The 22,052-nt window shown below is 48.4% G+C and overlaps 2 protein-coding genes across 3 annotated transcripts; both read right to left on the bottom strand.

The window, feature by feature from the left end:
* Window positions 1-994: 994 nt before the first annotated feature.
* TSGA10IP (testis specific 10 interacting protein) lies at window positions 995-13,823 on the bottom strand. 2 transcript variants are annotated; one of them, XM_081842944.1, is made up of 8 exons: window positions 13,611-13,823; window positions 11,782-11,943; window positions 8,711-9,443; window positions 7,338-7,557; window positions 6,000-6,167; window positions 4,466-4,565; window positions 3,681-3,805; window positions 995-1,183 (listed from the first exon to the last, which is right to left on the bottom strand). In XM_081842944.1, the coding sequence occupies exons 1-8, from the start codon at window positions 13,758-13,760 to the stop codon at window positions 1,138-1,140; spliced, it is 1,704 nt and encodes a 567-aa protein (XP_081699070.1). In that variant the 5' UTR covers window positions 13,761-13,823; the 3' UTR covers window positions 995-1,137. The 2 variants fall into 2 exon arrangements, with proteins under 2 accessions (XP_081699070.1, XP_081699071.1); XM_081842945.1 differs by lacking the exon at window positions 3,681-3,805.
* A 1,455-nt stretch (window positions 13,824-15,278) lies between these two features.
* On the bottom strand, window positions 15,279-21,695 carry ZDHHC24 (zDHHC palmitoyltransferase 24). The gene is made up of 4 exons (XM_081843023.1): window positions 21,400-21,695; window positions 19,125-19,402; window positions 17,756-18,068; window positions 15,279-16,814 (listed from the first exon to the last, which is right to left on the bottom strand). Exons 1-3 carry the CDS (start codon window positions 21,678-21,680, stop codon window positions 17,758-17,760), a joined length of 870 nt encoding a protein of 289 aa, XP_081699149.1. The 5' UTR covers window positions 21,681-21,695; the 3' UTR covers window positions 15,279-16,814; window positions 17,756-17,757.
* Between the last annotated feature and the right edge of the window lie 357 nt (window positions 21,696-22,052).

Here is a 22,052-nt window from a genome sequence, read left to right as displayed (position 1 = left end):
AAAGCAAACCAATGCCAGTGTGGTGTAGTGGTTAAGAGCGGTGGACTCGTAATCTGGTGAACCGGGTTCGTGTCTCTGCTCCTCCACAGGCAGCTGCTGGGTGATCTTGGGCCAGTCACACTTCTCTGAAGTCTCTCAGCCCCACTCACCTCACAGAGTGTTTGTTGTGGGGGAGGAAGGGAAAGGAGAATGTTAGCCGCTTTGAGACTCCTTCGGGTAGTGATAAAGCGGGATATCAAATCCAAACTCTACAAGAGGGCGGGGAAAGTTTCAGAAACTGGTTGGCAACACAGTACTGTACTCACACCCTCCAACATCATGGGGATCCAAATTGGGATGCTGCATTTTTGGTCCCAAGCTGTTGCACCTGCGTGTGAGGACGAAACTAAATGACGCTGGTTTTGTGATCTCGCGAGACAAAACACAAGCGGCTTTCATTCTGGCATGAGTGCTCCATCCACTTTTGCCCCTGGCCCTACTTACCACAGGCATGTGGCCCCTGGAATGTTACCTAGAAGGGAAAGTGATCCTCGAGCTGAAAACCAAGGATTCTGAGTTCAGTCATTTTGGAAATTGTTGCTAAACCACCTGAATTACATCTAGCCTATCTACTCCAGGACATTGACTCTTATAGAACATTACAGGTTGCCGGATTCCTGATTTCAGTTCTTTCATAAAAAAGACTTCATGGAATGCTGCATGACTATTAAAATCTAGTAAACTCTATGCACCATCTTTATCTTCAAGGCCATAATACGGTACAACTAGAGATTGTAAGTAATGTGAAGGAGATTATGCGTTGAAATATTTTAGTTGATATTTTAGAATGTAAAATGCTATTTTGTTTATTGATTTGTTTTACCTTGTGGGCTTATGGCCGAATAAAGTATTATCTATCTATCTATCTCGAGCTGAAAAGGATTCCCCACCTTTCATCACCACCAAGCGCCATTTTCAACTGCCAGGTCAACCCCCTCATAGAGCAGGCTGAGTCTTTCTCGTCTCCAAAGCTAGTTTTATTTCTAGGTGCCTCGTGACTACAGGTCCAGAAGTTGCACATCTGGCTGCAAGATTCCCTCTCTCTCTCTCTCTCTCTCTCTCTCTCTCTCTCTCTTCTCTGCCTGCCAGGCTTTGCTTTCAGGTCGATTCTGGGAGATCTTCCAGAGATTCTGTCCTCCTACGCCTGAAACACACCACAGGTCTGAGAAGGTCCTGGGCAAGGCATCAGGTGTGCATTGCCAAAAAAAACCAAGATGAGAGAGGGTGCTGATGCACATAAAATTTGCATCTGCTAATTTTGTAGGTAACAACTCGCATGCAGAAATAATTTCTGTAGTGTGAACAGAAGCACAATACACCTCGCCATAGTGGGGAATAGGACAGCGGGCAGGTGAACTGTGTGCCTGCTCATGAGAATAAAAAGGGCCAGCTGCTGGATCAGGCCAATGGCCCATCTAACCCAACACTGTGCTCACAATGGCCAACCAGATGCTGACTACAGTGGACCCTCTGGATACGAATTTAATTCGTTCCGGGGGTCCGTGCACACCCCTAAAAACCCATATCCAGAGGCACTGCTTCTGCGCACGTGCACAGCGCGATAGAGCACTTCTGCGCATGTGCGAGTGGCGAAACCCGGAAAAATATTTCTGGGTTTGCTGCTTTCACAACCCAAAGTTTATGTTACTCAAGAGTAATGTAACCCGAGGGTTTACTGTATATACAAAGGCCAGAACTGCTGTCCAGGTACTAATGTTTGATGGGCAACCTTTCAAGGCCCCAGCTTTTTAAACCAACCTTGGCTTAAAGCATGGACTGTTTTTAATCGAGACATCGACCGTGCAGCCTTTCCAACAGAGAGAAGAGAGGGCTGTCCTCTGCAAAGCAGGACACATGGCCTCCTGAAAGAAGGGCTTTCCAGGGAGCTCCATGCATGCACACACACAAATCCACTCCCCATGCCTGCACACCCCTTGTGTCCCACCCAGGCAGTGGCGTAGTGTGGGGTGGGGGTGGCGACACAGTGGCAGTTGCCCTGGGCGCAAAATTGTTATGGGCGCCAAATGTCAACACCCGGTGCTGCCTCAGTATAGCTGCACACTTCTGACACCCGGCACCACTGAAAACGGCTACTCCATGTGAACCAGGATATAATCTCTCCAGACAAGGAGCGACTCTTCTTATCTCTGCAGCTGTGATCTCCTGGGTGATGCAGATGCCGTTAGGCAGTTGAATGTGCATGTGTAGTACTCTGTCTGTTTCCCTCCCTCCCGACTCCACTCTGTACAGCCCCCCGGCGCTGGCAACCCTCGCTACGCCACTGTACCCAGGCCACCCAAATAAGCTTTTCAGGTGGCAGCAGGCAAGGAACCCTCTGCCTTACCCCTTGTTTCCTTTACATGGCATGTGTGCTGCAAAGCAAAAGCTGGGGCAGCAGCCACCCCACTGTCTTCTCTCCATAATCCTCTGGGCCTTTACAGGACACAGGCCCATGTAAAATATATACGTATATTTTGCTCAGTAAGACGCACCCGACTATAAGAGGCACCTAGTTTTTAGAGGAGGAAAACAAGAAAAGCCAGCAAGAGCTACAGACACGCTCGCTTGGCGCGGCTCTTTAAAGATAGAGCGGCTCTTGCTGGATTTTCCGGGAGGTGGGAGAAGGGACTGATGGGCTGCCCTCCGTCCCTTCTCCCAACTCCCTGAAAAGTCAGAGCAAGCTGCGCAGCTACCTCTAAAGCCAGCACAGCAAGAGGGAGAGCTGTACAGCGCCTCTTGTTGTGCTGCCTTCCCAGCGAAGCAGGATGAGGGACAGAAGTTAGCCCTTATGGAGCCCCTTCCGTCCCTCATCCTGCTTCGCTGGGAAGCCAGCAGACCAAGAGGCGCTGCGCAGCTCTCCCTTTTGCTGTGCTGGCTTCAGCGATAGCTGCGCAGCCTGCATTCGCTCCATAAGATGCACACACATTTCCCCTTACTTTTTAGGAGGGAAAAAGTGTGTCTTGTGGAGCAAAAAATACAGTAAACCAATAGCTTGCAACTGACATCAGCCCCAGTGGGCACACCAGCATTTCATAGAATCATAGAACTGTAGAGTTGGATGGGACCCCAAGGGTCTTGTAGTCCAGCCCCCTGCAATCCCTGACAATCGAGTCTCCGTTTAAAAACCTCCGATGGAGGAGAGCCCACCACCTTCCAGGGGAGTCCATTCCGCTGTCAAACAGCTCTCCCTATAAGAAAGTTCTTCTAGAGGTTTAGTTGGAATCTCCTTCCTTGTAACTTGAAGCCATTGCTTTGCGTTCTGCTCTGTCTTGGTGCCCAATAAACAACCTGGAGATTAAATGGAGCTCCCGATTCTTTCTTTGCAAGCGGGGTGCACTGACGGTGAGCCTGCCTGGGATCGGCTGCGCTAGGGAGTCCCAGCAAGCCATCCTGGGTGCATAAGCTCCTCTTCTTTAGGGAACGGCTGCACTGCAGGGGGTTGCCCTAGATGACCCTCGCGATCCCTACCAATTCTACAATTCTATGATCCTAACACAGGGCTAGAGGCCTTGCTTGGCATGCAGAAAAGACCCCGTGTCCATAATGATTTCCAAATGAACAAGGGGGAATATCTGTTTTCACTCAAGGGACGAAGGAGAAGGCCTTCAGCCAGCCACCCTCTTCCTCTCAACCTTCCTTACATGGCTTTGCCCGAGGACTTGCGAGCAGATTGCCGCACTGCATGCTTCCACAGCATTTCTTCGTCGATCCCCAGCGCGGCCAGGACCTGGGAGAAACGGCGCTCCACAGCCTGGCGGGCGTTGGCCTGGCAGGGAGAGAGGCTTGAGTGGAGATGCAGGCAGGCCAAAGGCAGCGTAGTTTTAAAAAAAACCCCATACAAATGGCCCTATTGCCACACGCTGTGCTTTCTCGCTATCTCTGCTGCCATTTTGCTGGCTCTGCCAGAAGAAAGGCAGCAAGTCTTTTCCTTTACAGGTAAAGGCCAGGAGGCAACTTGGATCGCCTTGCAAGGAAGTGATATTTCAGTGTGGCCAGCACCTACCCTCTGGAAGTCCCTGCCCATTGACATTTGTTCTGTTTATAGCCAGCTCTTCCTCCCAAAGGTGCCCATGGCAGCAAAAACAGCGAAGCAGATGACGCCTTGTTGGCGCTGATCTGCGGCAGGGCCTTTTTGGTGGCAGCTCCTGTTTGTGAAATGCCCTCCGTAGCGAGGTGTTCCAGTCTAAGAACATTCCTGCTTACGTAGGGCTGAAAGATACTGTTCCCGGGAACCCTGAGATCAGTGCTTGAAATAATATTTTTAGAATTATTATTTTGCTTTGAGGTTTTCCACATTGATAAATCAAGGCCGAGTGGACAACTCAAACTTGTGTCTCCTTGCACTGAACCGGATATTCAAGCTGCTATGCTATATAACCCATTGCTTCCCCTTCCCTTCCCCCCAGCCCCCTGGCCCCCGTTTCACCTGCATGACTCTCTCAAACAAGAAAGGTCTGCTCTCCACGCGGTCTTGCATCTCCTGCAGCTGCAATGTGTACTCTTCCATGCGCTGCTTCTCCTGCCTCCTGCACACCAAAGGGAGAGCTTGGTAGGCCTTTGCTGCATTGTTCCTCTTCTGATCCCTCTACCCCAACCTGTAAATAACCAGGCCAGCTTCCCCTGTAGGTAAGTAGAACACCTGCTTTGTGTGAATCATAGAGTTGGAATGGACCATGAGAGTCATCTAGGCCAGCCCCCTGCAATGCATTAATCTTTTGGGCTTGAACCCATGACCCTCAGATTATAAATCTCATGCTCTACCAACTGAGCTGTCTGGGCAACCCAGGTTCGATCCTCCCCAATGGCATCTCTAGATTTTAAAAGTCAGGTAGCTGCAGAAAGGAGGAGGAAGCTGTTGCCAGGAAGAATATTCCAGGAATGCGGCCCTCCAGGCTTTTCTGCCTGGCCCTTGGGATCCTCCCGAGGCCACACCCCTCACCCAAGCCACACCCCTCAGCAGCTCTCCTCTATTGCCCTCCTTAAGTAACTTCCTCTGGCAGGAACGTGCCCTTGAACAACCCATAATCTTCCCAGAAACCTCTGTCATGCTCAAGAGCAGAATTGCTCCTTCCAGCCTTACGAAGATCGCTGGGTAATAATTTTGGCAGTCCTCGATACAACCCTAGTTGGCAGCCGAGCGCAAGCCAGAAAACGGGCTGTGTACACCTTTAAAGCACATCCGCCCGCCTCAATAATCCTGGGCACTGTAGCTCTGTGAGGGGTAAGCTACAGTTCCCAGGGTTCTTTGGGGACAGTGAATGTGTTCTGAATGTGCTTTCTGTGGGATGTAATCCACTGGAGCAGTCAAATACAACATTCCTTGTTTCCCTAGAGTGGACACAGGCAAGGGGATGTTACGCCAGCCAATATAACTTCCTGTTCCACAGGTCTGAAGCGTCCTCCCCCTGCATGTGACCAGACAGATGGGCATAACCCTGGCTGACTCCATAAAATAGTCGAGTCACGCAGCCATCTTTCTCTTGATGCCATTTTCTTCTCTTAATGTATTTTGCTGTCTGCTGGCTCTCAGCCAGCAGCACATGGGTTCAGTCTCCATATGGGATGAGCTCACACTTTGTTCTGTAATTACAAGATATAGCCTGCCTTCAGGGATTATACTGTGAACTGAATGTGAGTAAACGTCTTGTTACTTTTAAGACTCTTGTGTCTTGATTCTTTTAAGAGAGATCGAAGGGGACTTGCCAGGAATAATCCAATCTGGGCAAGCGAGACTAGATTGCTTAACTAAAGAAAGTCAAACGAATCTGCAAACTAGCTTACTGCTGTATTGGGGGAATCTGCTCTGCTACATGACTCACTAGCGTGGAAGGATCATATTTAATCAATATACCCTTTCCTACTATCCTTAACAGTCCCGCACTTTCAAGGTATGGTGCATATGCAGCCCCTGTTCTTCCCCACAGCCCAGAGGGACTTTGCAGAAACCTCAAGCACGTTACCTGAGCATCTCCCGTTTTCTCTGCAATGACACGGAGGGGTGGTCCATGGTCTGGTACGTCGCCAGGCACTTGGCCACTTCCCGCTGCACTTGCTGTTCCTTCGCCCTGCGCAGCTCGGCTCGCCGCTTCTCCTTCCGTTCCTGCCTCTCCCACTCCAGCAGGAGCATCCTAACAAAAAGAGGCCAACCTCAGGCATGGGGAAACCTCTGGAGGTGAGGGAGAAGGGGTCCTCCAGGCAGGCTGGCGTTGTGTTCAAGTGCAGGAGGCCAGGAATGTAGGTTGGCTAAAGGGGATTGAAGGGCTCTGTCACCCGAGTGCAGCAAAGCCACTTTTAGAAAAGAGGCCGACTTTTTAGCGGTGGGAGGAAAGCGATGGGGAAATGGATTGCAAAGGGTGAGGGCAACGAATAATGAAGATGTGTAATGCTCTGTAAGCAAACTGGGATGAGTGCCGTGCTGGATGCATGCTGACTGTGGTATAATCATATCAGTAAAGACTGGATGAACGAACACTCGGTAAACACGGTGTTTCAAGGATGAGCAGTCCATTGCAGTCTCTCATTTTTCCTACCTGAAGTTCCGTTCTCCACTTTTCCACATCAGTTTGTGATTTTTGTTTTTAAAAAGGTGAAGATTCACCAGCATTTTAGCATGATTTCCCCCCTTAATATAGACATACAGTCGTACCTCGGAAGTTGAACGGAAGACGTTCCAGAAGTCTATTCTAAATGTTTAGAAACCAAGGCACAGCCAATCGGAACCTGCGTTGGACGTTCGGGTTCCAAAAAACGTTCACAATCCAGAATACTCACTTCTGGGTTTGCCAAGCCGGGTTTGGGAGCCAAAACATTTGACTCGCAAGGCGTTTGACTTCTGAGGTACAATTGTACCTACTTGCAGTTTTGCTTAATATATGCATTTTTGCAAAGCAATTCTCCCCAATAAATCACATTTTTGTCTTATTTTCACTAAGATGGACATTTTTATGTACACTGTATGTTAGTGTGTGCATTTCTCTACACATTACTTAGCTGCAGAAGTGAACTGCAAAATTTAGGGAAGTGAGTATTTCAAAGGTGGGGGGGGTCGGGGAGTGTTGTTTCCTGTTTCAGAAATGGCGAATTAGGTTCCTCTTTAAACACAAAATGAATTTAATTCCTCCTCCATCCCTAGCTTTCACTTAGCAACTGTCAGCTTTTGGGGTTCTTTGTTTTAATGTTTAGCTGAAAAATTTGCAACCTACCCCCAAGAAACCCCCTGGCCTTTCTCATTGGACTGCGGGAAATCATAGCACAAAGACTTTGGAACCGCCACCCCCCTCCCCAGGTGCCCTGCTTACCTGTTGGCCTCTTGCCGCTTGTCAGAGGTCTTGGTGTGCATGACTGGAGCAACCATGGGGGGACCAAAGTCCGGGCAAGAATGGGCCCTCCAGTGAACCCCATACAACCGCCGGACCTCGTAATATGGGTCTTCTGGGTCCTGCTTGTCCTCTTCTCCAGAGAATTGCTGGGTGCTGCCCATGGAGTGAAGTCGGAAAGGCTTACAGATGGTCAGCTTTGCTGGGCGGAGGAGAGCAAAGAGGCATTAACATGACCCGTCCCAACCCACCTGCCCACATATCATCACTTCGCAGCATATTAATTGATTAATTTAAAATATTTTTTATTGAAACTACGACAACAGCAATAGAAACAAACATCCAAACAGGAACTGGACCGTTTACAAGGATACACCGGATTACGAGTAAACTTTAAATGACAATGATTGCTCTTATAATCTAGTCTGTAGAAAAAAGGAGAAAAGGCAAAGAAAGGAAAACCGAGAGTGGGGAAGAGAGAAAAGAAAGAGAGGCCAGCACACATTAGGGGGAAAGGCAGGTTATAAATGTAATAATAGTAATAATAATGTTATAAGAATTTTAAGGTCTCAGATACAGAATAAATGTTCATAAATGCACACATATCTAATTACATGAACCATGTGTCTGAAACGGTATAGGAGAACAATCTTGAAGCCATTTTGAATCTCTCGATGACCTTAAATATTCCTCTGCAGTAAAGGAGGCAAATGGGGAAAGCCTTCCCACTGTCTTTTTGCTTGCAAATCCTGTTTTAAGGGCGCATTTGTGTATGAATAGGGGGAGCCTGTGACCTGGATTTAGGAACTAAAGTATTAACTATCACAAAAGAATGGCCAGGCTGCCCAGGTAATGCAATCAGTGACCATTATCAGGTATCCTGGCAAACAGGATTTCTGCTGTAGACCGCCTCCTCTGCTGTAGACCACCTCCTTCTGTGATGCATGTATGATGTTTGGGGTGGTGGTTTTGGGCTACAGGGTGGGCAATTTCAAAAGTCTATATATGGGCTTGCGCACCATTGTTCAGAGTTCTCCTCCCTCCCTGCGTGTGGTAAGTGGGGACCCTGTTGCAACAGTTCCCTGAATAAAGATCAGGCTTGCTAGCCGCTTTGCTTTTCAATTTACTCTAGTTGACTGTTATTTCTCCTACTAATAGGGAACCCACTTAAGGACTCTATATGGGCTCTGGAATACCTCATAAGGGAAAAGGAGAAGGTTTCCCCCCCTTATAACAACAACAATAGCAACAACAACTCACTTGACCAACTGAGTCGGACTTAGTTGGATACCATCCTTAATGTTGACCTTATGCCCCCCTCCCTTGCCCGTTATCAATGAATGACTGCTCCCCACCTTGATCCTTCCTCTGCTCCAGTTGCTCTTGGAAGCGCCTCTGGAGACTCTTGAAATTGGGGATCCTGCGGTTGATGGTGGGCTGGAAGGTCAGCTGCTCTTCCCTGTTGGTCTGGGCCCAGCCTTTGGCTTTCCTGGCCTCCCTCCGGGGAACAGGCTCCTCGGGCTCTGTGGCCAGGCAGAGGAGCTCCGCTCGGAGTTTCTCTTCCAGCCGCTTGAGCGAGAAGCGCTTGTTGCTCCTGGGGCCCTGATCCTCCAGGCTCAGGAGCTCCTGGGTGAGCTGCAGCCAGCGGTGGCGCTCCTGGCGTATCTGCCGTTTCCGAGCCTCCTGCCGGGAGTCCATCTTCCAGTAGAGAGGCAAGAGGGAGCTCCCGGGGGCCAGGCCCACCTGGCGGTGGCACTTCTGGCACGTGGGCCAGGGATCCTCAGGGACGCCATTCGAGGGCTTGGGGTCTTTCGAGCAATGGCCGCCTTTAGGGCTGCTGGCTCTCGGGTTCCCCGGCTCTGGTGTGCATGGAGGCTCACGGAAGGTGGTGACAGAAGTCTGAGGGGACCTCTTCTTCTTGGGTTTCTCCAGGAGCCGGTCTTGGTACATGGCCTGGCCGTTGACAGAGATGCTCTCCCACATCCAGTGGAAGGGAAAGGAACCCGGTCGAGATTGCTTGGCAGATGCCGGAACTGGTGTAGGGCTTGGTGAGGCATTGCTGACATCTGGAGTGGGAGGTACTGGGTGCTGCCTGGGGGGGGGGGGCAGGAAGCAGCAAAACTCAGATTGGACACAAACCTGGTCTCCCCAACTCCCAGTTTTGGAACCCTCCTTCCCAACTTTGATTTGGATTATCAAAACACTTCCAGACCAGCAGCGTTTAGTGCATGGGTAGGCAAACTAAGGCCCAGGGGCCGGATCTGGCCCAATCACCTTCTAAATCCAGCCCACGGACGGTCCGGGAATCAGTGTGTTTTTACATGAGTAGAATGTATCCTTTTATTTTAAATGCATTGCTGGGTTATTTGTGGGGGCTGCCTGGTGTTTTTACATGGGTAAAATGTGTGCTTTTATTTAAAATGCATCTCCAGATTATTTTTGGGGCATAGGAATTCATTCATTCCCCCCCCAAAAAAAATATAGTCCGGCCCCCCACAAGGTCTGAGAGACAGTGGACCGGCCCCCTGCTGAAAAAGTTTGCTGACCCGTTTTAGTGCTATCCATTTATTGCTCCTCCACTGTAAAACAGCACACAGAATCGCAACTGGTTTTTTACTGGCATTCTCTTGGGGGGGGGGGGCAAATCCTGCTACTTTCCAATCACACCAGTGGGTGTGTGACACAACTATGGAGGCAGGTGCTATTGAAGGGCTTTGGCTCAGTGGCAAAGAGAATTTTAAAGAACTGCAGTACAATTACAGCATCCGATGCACATTTCACTCGTGAACCTGGATAGCTCAGTTGGTTGAAGCATGGTGCTGATAATGCTAAGGATGCTAGTTCGATCCCCGTATTGGACAGAAGCATATTCCTGCGTTGCAGGGGGTTGGACTAGATGATCCTCAGGGTCCCTTCCAACTCTACAATTCTGCTATTCTATGTCATGGACTGGTTGGGTGCAGAGGAATGGTGGAAAGAACCAGCAGGGGAACCACTCAGAGAAGAAGTCTCACAGCCTGTGGGGCGATGATGGGACGATGTTGAGTGGTTGGAGGGAGAGGACTGGGAAGAAGAGTTTCCTGGAAGCTGGAGAGGTAACAGGGCTTAGTGAGCAGGGAGAGTCTGTGGCAGAGAGAAATTCAGCGTCAGAGGAAGAAGCTGAAGCAGGAGAGGAGGGAGGTGAAGGGACAGAGATGAGTCCTGCTGAAGAAGTATCACAGCTGTCTCCCCTTCCTGATGCGACAATCTCCCTTCCCCACTTGTTTCCCAGAACCCAGAGAGGCATGAAAAGGGCGGAGGAGAGGTAGGCTGGCTGCCTGCAGCCGCAGTCTCACATTGCTTGGAAAAAGCCCTGCAGTGGAAGGGAAGGCTGTGAGGAGGCATAGTCTCGGCAACTGGTTTTCACGGAGGAAGACCACTGGGAATGTGCTGCTCTATTAGGCCTGACATGCAACCCCAAGTCTTGGGGGATCATGTTTTTGCTAATAAAGAGTTAACTCCATCTTTGAATTGTGTAAATTGTAAAAATGCTCTTTTCAAAACTTGACCACTCTGTAAGACCTCAGACTGGGCAGGTTGTTTATTTTAAAATGATAAACAGATCCTGCTCTGAATCAGGTGCATTTCCCTTGAATGCACCTGATTCCTTACATAGGATTCCTTACTTAGGAATCCTTAGGATTCCTTACTTAGGAATCCTTAGGATTCCTTAGGATTCCTCCAAACAATCCTGGGAACTGTAGCTTATTAAAGGCGCTGAGAGTCGTTAGAAGACCCCTCACATCACCCTTCACAAACTACAGTTGCGAGGTTCTTTGGGGGAAGCCACAATTGTTATAGTAGTATAAAAACATAAAGGGACCCCTGACCGTTAAGTCCAGTCGCAGATGACTCTGGGGTTGTGGTGCTCAAGTCGCTTTACAGGCTGAGGGAGCCGGCATTTGTCCACAGACAGTTTTTCCAGGTCATGTGGCCAGCATGACTAAGCCGCTTCAGGCGCAACAGAACACCCACGCCAGAGCAGCGCACGGAAACAGCGTTTACCTTCCTGCCGGAGTGGTACCTATTTATCTGCTTGCACTTTGACGTGCTTTTGAACTGCTAGGTTGGCAGGAGCTAGGAACGAGCAATGGGAGCTCACCCTGTCGCGGGGATTCGAACCGCCGACCTTCTGATCGGCAAGCCCAAGAGGCTCAGTGGTTTAGATCAGTGTTCCCCAATGTTGGGCCTCCAGCTGTTTTTGGACTACAACTCCCATCATCCCTCAGTAGCAAGACCAGTGGTCAAGGATGATGGGAATTGTAGTCCAAAAACAGCTGGAGGCCCAAGGTTGGGGAACACTGGTTAAGATCATCCCTTACAGCAGTATAGGAATACTTTAAATGTGTGCTGTGGATGGGACCCCCCTAAAGCCCACGGCAACAACTTGCCTGCTCAGTTCTTGCTCTGGGTCTATGTCTGAGATGCTGTTGGCATTTGGGACTGTTTCCTCAGGCTCCCAGCAGGGCTTCCTTGCGGGGTGAGGGCCTCTCTTCTTTGCCCGCTTCATGCAGATCAGCATCCCATCACCAGCATCCAGGTAGTCCTCCTGAGTCACACAGAGATATTTTATAGCACCAAGGCTGGCTCCAGAGACATGCATTTGGGCACCAGGACCCTGAGCCCAGCAGAGGGCCCACCGTCTAAACCAAACCACACTTTCCACTTTGCACAGAGAAGATCGGTTGGGACATAAGAGAACCCCCAGTTTGCTCTTCCAGGTTGGGGTGGGGAGCCAAGAATGTCATGCCTGAGGGCCCACCCAAAATCCTAGGAGCCAGGAAACACTGGTAAAACACAGTGTTTTTCCAGTGGTGGACACTGGGATGACTGCAGTGATTCTAGTGGTACCATCCGGGCAGGACTTTGGGGCAGAAGCCCAGGACCCCACTCAGCAGAATGAGGCCTCCTAAATACAGCAGTAGGATGTATCCTTTTACAAAGTGAAGCTTAGTTTTTGTTAACTTCTTCAGTGAGGAGCCTTAAAAATACCTTTTTGGGTGTGACGAATTCAAATCTGCTACTGTATTATTTTTGTGACTGGACAACACAAAAGAAGGTAAAATTCATTGGTCTCCCTAAAGCAATTTATTCTTAGCTTCTTCATAAAATGTAGACTTACCAAGAAGCTAAGAATAAATTGCTTTAGGAAAACCAATGAATTTTAATTTTACCTTCTGAAAATGTCAGTCATGCTAAATGATAATAATAATAAATAAAAACAATATTAATATATAATATACAACTTCAAGTACTTGGCAATCATTTGTCATGATTTCTATGCAATTTTGCACACATTTTACGTACCAATCCAAACTAAATTAAATCAATATAACCAAGCAATATATTTTGAATTCCCAAGTCATGTTACAACTTTTTAGCGCCTCTCCTTTTCGGAACTGGTAAGCTGACAAATTCAGCAAGCCCTAATTGCAGCAGGGACTGCCTTACCACATTTCAAAGTAAATTAAGCAATGTGCATCGTGCTTTTGCTTTGAACTGTGCAATTTACAGACTGGCACACTGTGAAACAGAGGCTTAAAAATAGAGATATTTAGGCATGCGTGTTCACTTGCATTCTGCACCCTTTCCCTCCCCGTCATACAACTTCTGGTACAAGTTACGAGATCAAGTCCAAGGGGAACAATGATTTCCGTGCAGACCGACTGAGAATTTCCCATCATTCACCTGGGCCCCATCACTCTCTGGCTAGGAGCAGGCAATCCTCTGACTTCCAAGGGCCAGGTGGGTGGGTGGGTGGGTGGGTGTCTGGAGGCTGCATGCCAGTGGCATGGCCGCACCTGGCAATTGGCATGGCCTTGGTGAACACATTCACAATACTTCTCTCTGGTTTTCAAAGGCTTACACGTTCCTGTGAGGCAGACCACCCACCCCCAGTAGCAAGGGAAACACGCTTGGAAAGTATATGAGGGGCACAGAAGCATTTTGGCCATGCTGATATTGCTGAACTAAAACATCTATAATCCCAGGCCATTGGCCATGCTTGCTAGGGCTGATGGACGTTGTAGTTTAACCACGGAAGGCCAAATTTCCCTCACACCAAATATCACTGGATGGAGAAACCGTGACTTCACCTCTTTGTCTGTACAGTGCCTAAGGAAGGAGCATATTAAAACAGTGCTAATCCTGTTGTGTGTGTGAACTATGGCCTCCGCTTATGGGAGCAAGAAACCCCCATTGCCCTCTCCAAGCTACCTGCTGTGGAGGGGAGCTCTCTGAGATCAGGCCCAAAAGCCGCACCTGCCCCTTTGGCTCATAGATGGTGCCGGCGATCCGGTTAATGGGGTCCACTGAGGGCTTGACACAGGCATTGGTCAGTACTGAGTGGCGATGAGGGTTCAACATGGTGCCCACGACAACATGGAAGAGGACGCATCAGCTTTTCAGTTACCACAGCAACCGGCCTACTTCCAGAACAGCCTGAGTGGCAAGCTTCTGGAACAATGCATGGCTCTCCCCAGCCAGGGGTTTTCATTCTTATTTATTTCATAAAATTTATACACCTCTTGATTGTAAAAAAACACAAAACAAAAACCACTTCAGAGCGGTTTACAAAAGATAAAACAGGAAAATGCACAACCCTACTCCAGACCCTCATATTGTCCCTATTTTCCAGGGACAGTTCCAGATTTACAGAAGCCGTCCCAGTTTCTGATTTGATCCCAGAATGTCCCTATTTTCATCAGAGAAATGTTGAAAGGATATGGTAGGACATCCCTATTTTCATCAGAGGGTATGGAGTTATGTGACCTCTGAGCCAAGGAGAGACATCCTTTAGAAGACACCTGAAGGCAGCCCTTTATAAGGTAGTTTTTTAATATTTAATGTTGGAGCAACCCAGTCTGATGGTCAGGGTAATAATAATAATAGTGGAATAGGGTGTCCCTATTTTCATCGGAGAAATGTTGGGAGGGTATGCTACTCTATACCATACAGAAATTAAAATACTAAAACAGATAACTTTCTAAGCATCTGGGTAGGTTTGTCTAAACAGGAATGATTTTAGCAGAAAGAGTAAAGTGAAGGTGCCTGCTTGATCTCAATCAGCAGGGAGTTCCAATGGGTGCTGTGACACTAAATGATCCGAGTTCTACAAATGCAGAACAGGTATTATGTCGCACTTGTAGTAGGCCAATTCCACCAATCAAAGCGGTCAACTGGGCATATGTGAGGTAAGGCGATCTTGCAGGTAAACTGGTCCCAAGTTGTTAAGGGCTTTATATAGTGATAATAACACATTGAATTTGGCTTAGTAGCAATTCGGCAAGTAGCGCAGATCTCTTGGAGCACAGGCATTCTAGGCTGACAAGGCCTCACTCCTGGCTGCAGCCGTGCTGCAGCATTCTGCACGACCTGCAGCTTCCAGATCGAGCGCAAGGGAAGCTCTCACATGGAGCACATTGCAGTAATCCAGTCTTGAAGTAACCAACACATGAATTACTCTGGCAAGGCTTTCCCGGTCCATGGCAACCCATGTTGAGCTTTCATTTAAAGCTTGCCTTTCCACCCCAGAGCCTGTTTGCAATAGCCTTCGAGCGACTTGATGTGGCAGAAGTAATATATTCTTGGCTTCCACACCGTCTGAGAAGCACTCTTCTCAATCACTGTAATGTAGCTGGCTACTTCTGGAAACAGTGTGTGGAGTTAGATCGGGGGTGGAGAACCTGAACTGCCCCCCCCCCCGCATCATTCCTGACATTAGCCATGCTGGCTGGGGCTGATGGGAGTTATAGAATCCAACGTCTGAAAGGCAACAGGTTCCCATCTCTGAGCTAGATGAACCTTTCAATCAAGGCAATGCCATTTGAGAGTGTGTGTGTTTATGTATTTATATATATATAAATAACTGTAGTCACAAGGTAATTGTGTTGTCATTTTAAATAGCATTTTAATGTAAAAAGGTGCATTTACATCTAAAGGTAGGCCCAACGTCAGATGAAAAGCTGAAACAGAAGAGAATAGCAGCTTTCCCCAAACTAAGCCAAGGAACTCACAGCTAAAACAGGATTAAAACCCACATCTCCATTACTCGTGGCCACAAGGAAAGGTGGGCATCTCAAGAGCCCTCCTCTCTGGGGGGCTGTTTGCACTGGTGGCTGATTTACTATTGAAAGTACCTAGAAATTAAAACCACCTACAAGCAGTGTGGACTGACAACTTTTCTGGAATGCAGCTCGAATTTCCATCATTGCCTTTCCGCTGTCCTCTCAAAACTGTTGCGATTCAGGGAAGCAGAATAGATCCATAAGAAGGAACAGTACTGTTTCTGTCTAATGCTGCCAAGCTATAATGCCTGCTCAGCACCAAATGAGATGCCTTAAACCTCCAAACCACCATCTCCTGCAAAGGATGCCCTGACACCCCACCTCTCAGGGCACTGGGAGTGACCCCATCAATCAGGAGGTCAATGGTAGAGCCCTGTTTTGCATGCATAAGGTCCCAGGTTCAATTCTCAGCATCTGCAGCTGAAGCATCCATGTAGCTGGTCTGGAAAGTGCCACTATCCGTCAGAGCCGTCAATACTAGGCTAGGTGAACCAACTCTCCGACTCCAAATAAGGCCATTTAATACACCTTACATTACTGGAAACATTATTGGAAAACAGGCAAGGAATCCTGTCTCTTTGATCCTCCCGCCCCATCTTGTGGGCTTGCAGCAGTGCAGACCTCCAGGCAGGCAACATTTTGTAAGGATTCAGTGGGTAATACGGCCAAAGCACAAAAGCAGAGCTTAGATGTGGAAGGATCCTAAGCATTGCAAGGCGGCTGGCAGAATTGTAAAGGAAAGGGATAAATATCGCCAGAATTCCTTCACTCATCTCTTGCTCGCTTTTGGCAGAAGCAAGTTCCCTATGATACCAACCTCACAAATGCCAAGAAGAGAGTGACAGGTAAAGCCTTCGCACCTACTACAAACTTTTGTGTTGTGTTTCCACCACAATTCGTGCCTAGTTTTTCTTAGCTTCTCCCTGTGCCTTCCAGCCTGAGAGAGTAAGGAAAGGGGCGTGGCATTTCACAGCTGTGGAGTGAAATAAGCTGGTGGAAAAGCACCATGCAGATCTGAAAGGCAGTGAATAAATTTGGTCCCAGCAACCTCAGCCGCCAGATGAAACTTAGCCCAGCAGGATGGCTAAGCTCCCATGGAGACTTCCTTCCAGACCACTGAAGTAAACCATTTGGGGCCCCTCAAAAGCATCCCCAGTGTGCCAAAAGCCACCAAATCAGATGGAAGTATATGTCACCAGAACCCCAAAAGGAAAAAAGCTATTGATGACAGGGGAGCAAAACATGTGAGAATTCATCTCTCAGTTCATTTGCTTTTGAGAGCAGAGCAGAGGTGTAGCTAATCGCTCTCCCCTCACAGGGACTTGACTCCCCTTGCAAAACACAGAATGGAAACCTGGAAGGAGAGAAAGAGAGATTGTCAGGGTCTGCTATCAGGCTGCAGTAGAAAGAAAGAGAAACAGAGCTACCATCAGTTCTGTTGGGAAATGCAATAATCCCTGGCTCTTCCCCTCCTTGGACTCTTTCCATTCCAGATGGTCATTTTGAGAACCTTGTAAGTGAAATAACTAACAAGATGAAATAGTGTCCGGATTTTCTTTTTTCTCCCCCCCCCCCCCCGCTTTTTCTTTTATGTCAAGACTGCCTTAAGCTTGAAGACAAGGGCTATCTTATTATTAATCTTTTCAATCCACTCTGGGAGCCTTTCTCAGCTGAAGAGCAGGTTAAAATGCTTCAGATTAACAAAAAGTAACCAGAATGGATGAGTAGTGCGTGGGTCATTATTAGCATTCCTTCAAAGTAATCATAAGTGACCATTTTTCTGCAGATAATATTTTACTGTATCTCTGCTGCTCCTGTAAATTGCACAAGAAGAGCTCTTCTTGGAGTCAAGGTGGGGGAGAGAGCAAGTGTGTGGCTACATCAAATACTGGAGAAAGAAGATTTGAGAAAAGTAGCCTTGTGTGTTCTGAGCTTCCAAGACTCACAGGCCTTGCAGTGATTGTGCCTTGGGACTGCTGCCATTTCCTAACATTTTAACACACCCCACCATTTGCAAATAAACCAGGGTCCACTGGCTTACAAAGTTCCCCCCAAAGCTGCCTTACAGGGTTATTGTAAGGATTACAACCAAGTAAGTTATATGCAGTGGTTTGAACATGTGAAAGCGCTGGACAAACCTCTGGTCCATGGGCTCATGAAGAGTCGGACACAACTAAACAACAACATCAAGCATTGTTAAAATAAATTATTTTGCCCACTGATTGCTTTTTTCTGGTCATCCTTGCATATGAAGTGCATGTTATACATAGCCCCAACCTGCACCCTGGAACCCACCTTTAGAGGTCACGGGATTTGGGGAGTGGCTCAGATCGGGGGCACTTAGTTTGGAAGGTGATCCCGTCCCCCGGCAAAGGGGAAGCAATGAAAGGCATGAACCACACCAGGTGCCCCTGATTCCCCAGCACTTCCCGAAGGTTGTCTTTCCAGCCCAAGTCGTACTGACGATCTCCTTCGAACCATTCGTTGGTCGTCTGCCCACGCAGGGCCAGCAGGCTGTGAAAGAGCAGGAAGCCCGTGCAGAAGAGGAAGCCAACAATGCAGACGTCAGTCACAAAAGCAAAGATGAAGATTGTGATGTTCACCTGCCCTACAAGAGAGATCCAAGTGCTACGTTAGTTACCAAAAGGAGAGAGAGGAAGATGGGACCCCAGGACCCCTCCATCTGCTTTGCTGGAAAACCAGCAACTTTTGGCTCTGCATCTCAAAATCTTTCCATTCCAGCTTCTCTAAATGCCTCTGTTTGCTCCCCACTTCCCAATGCCCTTTCCTTTCGTGCCATGGCTTGTATATCGTAAGCCTGGCAGCAGGGATGCCTTATCTTTAGAGGAAGGGATCTTGTTGAGTGGTAAAGTATCTGTTTTGAATGCAGAAGGTCCCAGGACAGGTAGAATCATAGAATTGTGGAGTTGGAAGGGACCACAAGAGCCATCTAGTCCAACCCTCTGCAATGCAGGAATCTTTTGCCCAATGTGGGGCTCAAACCCATGACGCTGATATTAAGTATCTCATCCTCTATCAACTGAGGTAAACCTGGGCTTGAATTAAACCCTGTCCACAGATACAGGCATCTCCCCACTTGTGCACCTACAACCACGTATAGTGGCACCGGGAAATAATTAAGTAATTTAATTCATACCAGGAAATGGAAGAAGAGAGCTGGAGAGTCCTCATGGCTCGTGAGGAGACCCTCCCCAGAGCTTGAAGAGGACAGGTAAAGGCAGCGGAAGCCCCAAAGAGACCAGAGGCACAGTGAGGCACAGTTTAGGCTGCTCAGCCTCTCTGCCTAACAGCTGATGCATGCGTTAGCACAGCAGCAACCTTTCCGTGCATCCTCCAGCCTTCTGCAAGCCCCAGAGCTTCAATTCCAGTTGCAGATATTTTTGGTACAGTATTGTTTATCTGGATTGGAGAGAGAGAGGCACCAAGGGCGTTTCAATGGTGTTTAGGGGGCACTCCACAGTCACACGATTTTCCTGTATGCGTGCAGGATGCTGGAATGTCACCCCCGCGTAAGAGGGGAGTCGCCTGTACTCTCAAAAGCAGGGCTGGTACTATTAAGAGTGGTGTAGAGGCTTATTTCGTCAGTTTCCAGCATGCAACTGTAGGTCTGTGATGGAGTCTGTACGGTGCCAATGAATCTTACCCATCAGTAACATAAGCCAGGGGAGTAGTAGCAGCAGCATCGCCTGGACAGAGGTGCCCTCCTGGAGCAGTGATAGGACCACATCAGCATTGATCACGCAGCCATACAGCAAGGCGACAGAGCCATGTAGAAGCAGGCAAAGGAAGTAGCGGTAGTTTTGGTATCCCAAGCATTGGCCAAGCAAAGTGCAATGGTGGTCACGCCGCAGGATGCAAACGTTGCAGGAGAAACAGTGGCTGCAGCGGGGAGGCACGTGAGATTGGCAGGAGTAGCAGTAACTGAAAGAGAGAGAGTGAGGAGCGACGGTGAGGGTTCTACTGGGCGCATCTTACTCCATTCACTCAGCCCAGCGGCAGAGGACATGATTTGCATGCAAATGGTCCCGTGTTCAATCTCTGGCATCTGGAAGTGGGGGGGGGGGCAGCTCACTTAAATCCCAGATGAACCATTGCCCAACAGTTTGCTTAAAACTGGGTTAATCTAGTGGTTTGACTTGGCATAAGGCAGCTTCCAACGTTGCTTTTTTAATCTTAGAAACTCTGGTTAAGTGCCTTTTGGCAGTTTGGACCCTCGGGGAAAAGATCACACAGCACTTGAGAGATGAACCCGGCTCCGACCATTGGCCACAGAAGGAGCAATTGTGGGGACAGTGCTTCTCTCCTCCATTGCAGGAAAGGTTTCCCTGGGACTGTGAGCAGCCAGAGGATTAAAGGCTGCTAGGTTGTGTGCAGATATGTGAGGGAGTATTCTTTCAACCAGTTATAAGTCACCCTGAGCAACTGATTGAAAGGTGGAGCATAAAACTGATAAAACAAATAAATAAATACATTGAACAATAAATACATTTTTTTTAAAAAAAGGCAATATGCCTTCCCCTCTAACCATAAATTAAGTTCTACTAAATTCAATGGGGATTACAGTACTCTCATTTATTTCTACCTGATATGCTTTTATTTGTTTATATGTTAATTTCTACATTGCCCTATTAAGAACAAAACCTTCTCAAGGCAGCATACTTAATAAAATCAACCTAAGAGATGAAATTCAAAGATAAACAAAGAGGCAAATATCAGAAGAACATAAAAATAGGACACATGACAGGGTAAACTCTTGTAAATAATATGCTTTAACCTGGCATCTAAAATCAGGCACAGCAACCTCCCTAGCATACAAATGCAATGAACTGCACAATGTAAGTGCTGCTGTAGTAAATACCCAATTCCTTGTGGCCACTGAGAAATTCATTTACACTACAGTGGTACCTCAGGTTAAGTACTTAATTTGTTCCAGAGGTCCGTACTTAACCTGAAACTGTTCTTAACCTGAAGCACCACTTTAGCTAATGGGGCCTCCTGCTGCTGCCGCGCTGCCGGAGCCCTATTTCTGTTCTCATCCTGAAGCAAAGTTCTTAACTCGAAGCACTATTTCTGGGTTAACGGAGTCTGTAACCTGAAGTGTATGTAACCTGAGGTACCACTGTATTCCTCTTTTGTTTGTACAGCATACTCATTCATTTTTTAATCTTACATATTAAATCCATTTCTCTAAATAGCCCTTGGTATTTCTCTCTCTCGAACACTTGCCTCCATCATCTTAATGAAGCAGGATCTTGCTTACAAAAAACAAAAAAACAAAAAACCTGTGCTGCAAGCCTACAATACATTTAGAAATGCTAGTACCTGCCAGGTAAGACATCTGGTTCAATACTGTTTGCTCTGGCAGAGCATCTAACACAGAGTTGTCTACCCTGAAATTCTCAGGGGCCTTTCCCATTATCTGCTACCTGGTTCTCTTTTTAAGTAATGGCCCCAGAGGTGGGACCTCCTGCCTGACAGCTGCAATTTCTCAATTCCTTTCCCTTTAAGGCACATCAAACTTTTAGCTAGGCCTCACTGGCGCTGTTGCTCTCCTCAGGGCTTTTCCTCCTCTGAAAAAAAAGAGCTTTGGAAAAATAAAAACCAACGAGAAGAGTGCCTCTGAGCATGTGCTGAGAGTCAGGCCAAGGCGCTTTCCCTAGCCCAGGCTTCCTCAACCTCGGCCCTCCAGATGTTTTTGGCCTACAACTCCCATGATCCCTAGCTAGCAGGACCAGTAGTCAGGGATGCTGGGAATTGTAGTCTCAAAACATCTGGAGGGCCGAGGTTGGGGAAACCTGCCCTAGCCTATCAAAAAACGCCTTCCCAGTCCTTTTCCCGCCACTTCCCCAAGCCCCGCCTCCACACTCCCACGCTCTTCTCTGATTGGCTATCGTCAACCGGAGCCCCCCCCAACTCACTCCCATCCTTGCCCCGCCCCCGCCAGCATAACGCCGCGCGTGCTGGGCGAGGCGGTGACGAAACGGCGCGCGTTCTCGAGCACGTTCCCCAGCAGGAAAAGCAGCGATGCCAGCGACACAAATGGGAATGCTTCCGTCCTACGGGCCTCGCTCCCGCGCTCGCCGCCGCCTCCGCGTTGCCGAAGCAGCAGCACCGCGACCACCTCCAGGGCGAGCGCGCCCACCAGCGCCGCCCCCACGCACACGGGCAGCACCCTCCGCTCCCAACCGCTGCCGGCCATAGCGGCGCATGCGCGACGCCGGAGGAAGTCTTCGCCGCCAATCCAAAGAGCGAGCGGACTCTGGGGACCGCCTTTAGGAGTGTGATTGGCGAGCCGCCTAGCCAATCCATCCGCCACGTGAGGCGGCCCACGCGCTCTGTTTACCTCACAGCGATTCCTGTCAGTGGGGCGCTTGATTGACTTACGCTGCAATGTGAATATCGTCGCCTGTTTAATAAATATTTAGCAAGTCTGCTCAGAAGCCCCACTGAGTCAAAACACTAGCTGCACACCATACATCTAAGGGCCTCTACCCTAAGGTTACCAGATTTTTTCCAATAAATCCGGGGACACTTAAAAAAATATTTTTTTTAAAAAAAGAAAAAATATATA

The sequence above is a fragment of the Podarcis erhardii genome (assembly GCF_964252035.2).
Source record: "Podarcis erhardii genome assembly, chromosome: 15".
In the NCBI taxonomy this organism is placed as follows: Eukaryota; Metazoa; Chordata; class Lepidosauria; order Squamata; family Lacertidae; genus Podarcis; species Podarcis erhardii.
This window is presented reverse-complemented; position numbering and strand designations above follow the sequence as displayed.